This window comes from Hipposideros armiger, unplaced genomic scaffold (assembly GCF_001890085.2).
Source record: "Hipposideros armiger isolate ML-2016 unplaced genomic scaffold, ASM189008v1 scaffold_226, whole genome shotgun sequence".
In the NCBI taxonomy this organism is placed as follows: domain Eukaryota; kingdom Metazoa; phylum Chordata; class Mammalia; order Chiroptera; family Hipposideridae; genus Hipposideros; species Hipposideros armiger.
Genome location: NW_017731576.1, coordinates 2,137,202 through 2,144,588, shown reverse-complemented (window position 1 = coordinate 2,144,588; position 7,387 = coordinate 2,137,202). Strand labels below are relative to the sequence as shown.

General features: G+C 45.3%; 1 protein-coding gene across 3 annotated transcripts in view; it reads left to right on the top strand.

The window, feature by feature from the left end:
• Positions 1 to 681: 681 nt before the first annotated feature.
• The window catches only part of MSL2 (MSL complex subunit 2), a 34,411-nt gene continuing 27,705 nt past the window's right edge, over positions 682 to 7,387 (top strand). The window contains exons 1-2 of one of the 3 annotated variants that reach the window (XM_019654590.1): positions 877 to 949; positions 1,290 to 2,566. In XM_019654590.1, the coding sequence (XP_019510135.1) occupies positions 2,425 to 2,566 (142 nt within the window). In that variant the 5' untranslated portion in view covers positions 877 to 949; positions 1,290 to 2,424. Of the gene's footprint in view, positions 950 to 1,198; positions 2,567 to 7,387 lie in introns of those variants that run through there. The other 2 variants (XM_019654591.1, XM_019654589.1) reach the window with 2 other exon arrangements.

The following is a 7,387-nucleotide window of genomic DNA, read 5'->3' as shown; positions in this document are numbered from 1 at the left end:
TTGGTGTATCCAGATAATGGTTCCTATGCTGTGTTTCTGTTTGTGCTACTCACACACAAGGTTTTGTACTTCTATAGCGGAGGGGAATCGTGTTAAGTTAGGCGTTTATCTGTATCTGTGTCCTTGGTCTCCTGCAAAAACATCAGGCGAAAGCTTGTTTGAAAAATGGATAATACTTTCAAGGGTTTGGGATTCTTCTAAACGAGTCTCCATGATATTTATTTACACTAAAGGGCTAGGTCTGTCACACGAGATAAAAAATGGGTTCGTTTTGTTTTTCAACTGGCCTGTTACGGTACCAGCTCGGAGTGGTCTTCATTAGTGCCTCTGTAAGGCCGCGCCCGCTCTCATTTGCCTGACACCAAGGACCAGAGGCTAAGGACAGATCCCGGCTCTGAGGCGGGAGAAGGGCGGTGGGTCGGAGCCCCAAAGCTTCCAGACCGCCCGCTGGGGCCTTACAGACCTCAGGCCGCAATCGACGAAGGACCGCGGCCCTAACATAGTAAACGCCGCCCGAACGCCTGCTGGGCGCGCAGCCACGTTTATTGCTGCCTGCCTTCCCGGTTCGGAGAGCGCCAGCGAGCCGCAGCAGCGCCCTTTCGGCGGTGGGGAAACGCTGTTCCTGGAGAAAGGCCGCGAGGGCGGGACTTGGGGCCATGCGGGTCTATTTCCTCACACAGTGGTCAGTCAGGGCCGGAGCCAGGGCGGAGCACCACATGGCGCGACTCGGTCGGGCCTAGCTTTGGCGGGCACCGAGGAAGCAGTGTAGTGCGGGAAGTCTACAGCCCACACTGGGGAAGGATGGGTCAACTGACGGAGGTTTCACCACAACCCACACGCCTAAGAGAGAGAATTTGAGAGCGCATGGGGGAGGGGGCGGAGAGAGCAGACGACTCTCAGGGAGCATGCTCTGTTTTGAGAGCCGAAAGCGGAGAGCCAGACATGCGCAGTGAGTCCAGGGTGGGTTGGTAGCGGGGAGGGGCTGGCGTGAGCCGGCTGATGTGTTTATCCGGTTTTCTGGGTGGGCGGTGAAAGCGCACGCGTTAAGGGCGAAAGGCGGCGGAGCTGGGTAGTGGAATGCGCATGCGCCGAGAGAGCCGGTAGCTCGTGGAGGGGGCTCTTAGTGGAGAAGCAGAGGAAAAGGGAAGCGAAGGGAAAGGAAAGGGCGGGGGGAGGGGGTGAGAGTGTGCTCTGCGCATGCGTGCGAGCGCCAGCGACGACGGCGGCGGGGGAGTCTCGGGGATGACAGTGGCTTTGCCCGTTGGGGTAACGGTCGTCGTCTCCCGCAGGGTTTGAGGTGCCACACAGCCCCTGGGATCCATTAAGACCGCAGCAACCCGGGCCCTACGGAACTAGAGTGGCGCGTGGAGTCCGGGTGAGGGCGGCGAGGCACTGGGGGAGGGGCCTGCAGCAGGGCCTGCTGTGTGCGCTGGGCGGCGGCGGGGCCTGGCGGTGTGAGCGCTCGCCTCAGCCGCGGCCGGGCGGGTGCCGTGGGCGGCAGCAGCCGTAGTGCTCGGCGGAGGCGGTGTCCGTGTGTGAGGCGCGGAGAAGATGGCCGGGCAGTGAGGGGCGGCGCTTGCGCCTGGTGACCTCGGAGTAAGCGACAGAGGAGCGAGGGGCGCCGCCGCGGTCCGGCGGGGCCTGCTCCCCGCCCCCTCCCGCCGCTGCCGGCCCGCGCACTTCCTCCTCAGCCCTCCCCTATCGGGTGCGGGACTCTCCTGCCTGCTTAGCCACCTCAGGGAACAGCGGGGCTGTAACTGCCGGGGCGGAGAGACAGGCGCAGTCCGGGCCCCGCGTCCGATATGGAGAGAGCGGCGGGCGTCTCGGCCAGCCGCAACAGCAACCTTCGCCGCTCCCGCGGCTTCGTGCACTAGATCGAGGAAACCGACGTCTGAGCTGTCGTCCTTGCTGTCGCCGCAGCCTCTCCGCCGGGCGCTGTGATGGAGTAAGGGCCCTGCAGCCGGTGAGAAGCGTGCCCGCCCCTTGAACCGGGCCGGGGCCTGCTCCGGCCCAACTCGACCTGAAGGAGGTACCTCCGCGTCCGGAGATGCAGCTCGAGCGAAGGCCGCCCGCCGAGCCGCGGGGCTAGACTGAGCTCCCAGTCTCGGCCCGAGCGCCGAAGCCGCCACGTTCTGCGCCCCTCGGCCGCCTGGGACAAACTCGAACGCTGGTTTCTTCTCTACTTTTTTTTTTTTTTTTTTGGTCTGCAAGTCTCAGGGACGGAGGAGGGGCGCCAAGGCCCCATGTGTGGGAGGATTGCTTCAGCTCCGCAAACTTGCACAGATTGTGATTACTACTTTGGCCAGTTGTTCTGCTCTGATTTCCTCCGAATTGTTGCAAATTCGCCATTGTTCCTTGGCTGCTTACAAAGTTGGATCCGGAATTTCTTTTCAACCGGGAGCCAACGGTGTCGAAGTGTCTGCAATGAACCCCGTGAATGCTACTGCTCTCTACATTTCCGCGAGCCGCCTAGTGCTCAACTACGACCCCGGAGACCCCAAGGCGTTTACCGAGATTAACAGGCTCTTGCCGTACTTCCGACAGTCCCTCTCGTGCTGTGTTTGCGGTGAGACGCTTTTTATTGTTCCCTTTTCAAGGCTTGTTTTTAAAAACCTGGGCAATGGTAACAGGAACGGTTCGACGGCTTGGTAGTTTGTATTAATCTTTTGTTACTTGTGCAGTGGTGTATGGTCAGTTTTGAAACTCGCCAAAGGACTTTTGCCCGGCATTTCGGAAAGGGCCCGTTCAAACCGCATTGTACAGCGGCCTGAACGTTCAAAACTGTTGAATTCGCCTTGGGTCAACTCTACCGTTTCTGGTGATGGTTTTTTAAATGAGGTAAAATATGCATGCATCTTGCAGCTTTTAAAAAACAACGTTTGATACAAGAGTTGACTTAATACCGATCTTGGTTAACTGGTTAAAACGTGCATATGGCGTGTTTGCATTTCCCCAGACTGATGTGATGTGGATGCTGGTATAATATGATGCACCCACAGCTAGAGAACTCGGTGCGGAACTTTACCCCGTTCTTCAACAAATGCTTTGACAGTTGGAGAGTAAATAGCCAGGGAATACCGATGGGATACTCTGTAAGTGCTTTTTGGCTGGTAGGATTTTACAGGATTACGTTTCTTGTGGCTTTAAAATATTGTGCCCTGATACAGGGTTATTTTAGTTGTTTTTGTTCTAAAGTATTAATTCGTGGTGGGCAGGATACTTTCAAGATAGTTTTGAGAGCTGAAGGTATGCTAAATTGCCTAATAAATCGAAGTGCCTCCAAAGTGATAATTTGGATTAGCTGTATAATAATTAACGTTTTTCAAAAAACTTGGACTGAAAACGTTAATACAAAGGAAAGGATAACTGAGAGGAAAAAGCATTAAATATACCCCACTTTGTATACTTAATTCTCCAAAAGTTTTGAGGTTTTGTTGATCCCCTCGTTTAGTCAGGACTTGAGAAATACAGGCATTTCAGGCTTTCACTTTATCTTAAATTAGATAAGGAAAGGAGTAATTATGCGACTGTATTCATTTGAGATTCATCCAGTATTTTCTGTGTAGCTCTGGGGCAAGGCACTGAGGGGGTGCAGAAGCGGTGAAGATTTTTTTTGTGTGTGTGCACCAGGTACTTAATCTCATAAAAATTTAAGTAACTGTGTTAGAATGTGATTAAGTTCTACTGTGACCGGTAACAGACACTTTACACCTTTATAGAGCAGTACTTGCCCTGGGCAAATCACTTAACTGTCCTGGGCCTCAGTTTCTTAATGTGTAAAATGAGTTTTGGAGTTTCAGCTTAAATTTTACTAATGTAAACATAAGAATTTGATTGATTTCAATGTACCCCCTTACCCTACTCCCATTTTTCATGGAGTGCTTCTTTTTATGCCTTAACAGTTTTTGATAGTTCACAGACTGAGGAGATGGAGCTGTTATAGCTTTCTTCTTCACAAATCTTTCTTTTGGAGGAATTGCTGAGGTATGATGTAGGGGAAAGAGAGACCATAGGGCATCCCACCCTGGCCTGCTAAAACATCAGTAGAGGGTGATGTCATTATCCAGGCAACACTTGGCGATCTGGTAAGTTGTCTTTTTACTAGGTGGACTGGACAGCCCTCTATTTTAACGGGGAATCGTAGTTTTGAACCTTGTAGATGCTTGAGCTATAAAGCTCTAATCAGTAGTTTAGGATAGTTGTGGTCTAACTGAACATTTTCCCAGATTCTAACCTGATTTTTTAAAAAAAATGATATTAAAGATAAAATTACATTAAAATATGTCCCCCAGCTGTAGCTTTTTTTTTTTTTCAAACCAGTCTTGGCAACACAAGGGGAATGTTTCTGACAGTGGAGCTTTGTAATTAATTATTCCTTCTTGTTCAGCTTCCCTCCCCCACTATCCTATGGAAAAGATTTGTGGGTTCTGCTGCTCCCTTATAACTGAGTAGCTGGCATAAAATTTTGGCAATCTGGATGTAGGTTCAGTACCCCAGCCCTCTGCCCCTATCTCTTTGAATGTAGCCTGTGGTTATCAACAGGAAAAAAAAAATCAGTTATTTGAATTCAGATCCAGCATTTAATTAACTTTGTATCAGATGCTATCCTATACTCTTTTTCTTAGTTGAAAAGCATAAACTTATTCAAATTAATAGGGCATGTGCAATCTTATTTCATGAAGATAATATGTAAGTAAAAGTAAAGTTTAATTCTGTCTTGGTGCTGTTTGTTTCAACAGGTCCTCCTCCATCATCTGACCCAATCCTACCTTTTCAGCCTGTATTCAACTGTTCTCTTGCGTCATTTTCCTGCTTCAGCCAGATTGATGTCTTTGCCTTTTCAAACATACATGGCTTATGTTTTTCTCCTCTTTTCCCCACCTTTGCTCTCTCAAGTTCCTTCTGCCCAAAATACACCCTTTTCCTCTGTGGTATAAGTCATCAACTCCCTCTCTCTTCAGTAAATTCTTCCTTGCTCACTCCAGTAGAAAGTTGTCTTTTTCCTTTGAACCTTTCACCCTTTGTTCCAGTCATAGGCACTTTAAAACTCTTTCAGTGCAGTTTTTATATCTAATTCTTCTGGATATATTAGGGAAATTACTATCTTTTGTACATTGTTGTGTTCCTCCTGCCTCATCCATTCTCTCCTCTCTAGTGACTTGCATGTAGAGGTTTATGACAGACTCAGGAAGAAAGTGAGAGGAGGTGAGGGAGGGAAAGTAAAAGACTTACATACTTTGAAGATAGGTTCAAATCTTGACTCTTTTATTTATTTTTTATTTTATTTTTTTATTGGGTTTAACTTTATTAAACCCGGTCTTGGAGTAAATCTTGACTCTTTTACTTACTGTGTAAGCAGTTTGCTTAAACTTTGCCTCAGCTTCCTTTACCTTATGATTATACCTTATTCATATTTGTTTCTCTAAATTTGTGTTAAATGTGGGTTTATTTTTGAGTAGGGGAAAACCTTTGAATCCATGAAGGCAAGTCTATGGATTGGTGTCTGGCACATATTATGTGCTTAATATTCCACCCTTGTGCTGAAGTAGAGACAGGGAGGAGGAGGTGAGAGAAGAGACTGAATTGTCAGGTCAATTATTGTCAAACCTAGAGTATTCACTGGAACTACAGGTTTTGTTTTCATTGTTCTTTGAAATGTTAATTAGCTGATTATCATTGTTTTTCAATTGCTTTGTATATTTAAACCTTCTGAATCTTCTAGTGAATGGGATAGCAATGCTCTAGAGAATTACTGTACTTTCTAGGCCACAGAAACTGACCAAGACAGTATTACTGTGGATACTATTTTTTGTGTCAAGTTTTTTCCCCTTGCTCTAAATGTTGGACGTGTCAGTTTTTTCCCCTTGCTCTAAATGTTGGACATGCTTTATAATTTATCAGGACGTATAATTTCTTTTTAATGCCATGAGACTTGATAAATTCTGTCTTGGGGATTTTAAGTTTTTCATTAAACTTGTAAGTCCTCAAATAATATAACAAGTTTCATATGTAGAGTCAAATCCTGTTAGAATTGGAAGGACATGTTAAACGGAAAACCATTAACTCTGTGATACTTGGAGTCCTGTAAATTAATCATGTGGTCAAATCTCTACACAGGCACATGAATATTTTTCTGGTGTTTTAATTGGAGCCTAGAAACACCGTGTTTTCGGTTTTGGATTCACTGAATAGTTGTGGACCTTTTGGACATCCAAATTCTCACTTACGAAATGGAAAGGGGCTGGAGATTAGTGTTTCCTATGGACATAGGGTGACATAGGCTGACCAAGTTTTTGTTTTGAATGTTAAGGACTGAAAACAAAACCCTACCATCTTAATACTGCTACTCTTACATTCTACTAGAAGGTAGGTGGTTCCTGGAGGGTGAGAGCCTTGTTTGTATTTATTATTCACCATTGTAGTCCTGCACCTGACTGTTACTGGTTCAACTTGTTGAATGCATGAAATTACCATTAAAAAGAGAAAGTTTAGGAAGGATGTACTCTCAGAATAAGTATATGCCTTTAAATTAGATTTAGCTTTATGAACAATCATCTTCACGTTTCTTATTTTTCTCATTTTGCCATTGTTTGTGGACCCCACCCCAAATTAGTAGACGATCTCAAAATTTATTCCAGACTAGAATTTTGATTCTGACTTTTAGCAGAATTAACTTGGTTTTTGACTGAGCAAACAATTTATAAATAGCAAGAATGTTCTAAAATGAAATTTGAGCAAAAAGCCTGAAGTGACTTATTTTAAACTATGTATCTTTTAGATGGAAACTAAATTAAAAAGCCATTGAATAAATATACCTTAGTGTTAAATAGTAATGTTTTATATTTACATTTTTCTCAATATGAGTTCATTTGATATTTAAGATTTTATTTTTCTTGTACTTAAAATTATTATAGCTAAACATTTTTTATTGTCAGTGAAAACAAAATTTCCCATCTTAACCATTTTTAAGTGTACTGTTCTGTAGTGTTAAGTATATTTACGTTGTTGTGAAACAGATTTCCAGAATTTTTTCATCTTGCACATCTGAAACTCTATATCCATCAACCCAATCACCCATTTTCTCCTCTCCCTGGTAACCACCACTCTATTTTCTGTCTTCATAAGTTTGATTTCTCTAGATACCTCCTATAATTAGAATCATACACTATTTGTCTTTTAGTTGACTGGCTTATTTCACTCAGCATACTGTCCTCAAGGTTCATCTGTGTTGTAACGTGACAGGATTGCCTTCCTTTTTAAGGCTGAATAATAGTCCATTGTATGTGTATACTTTATTTTTTGTTAAAAGATTTTTATTGGGGAATTGGGGGATGGGAACAGCGCTGGGGAATTGGGGGAAGGGGAACAGACAAGTTGCTATCCTTTT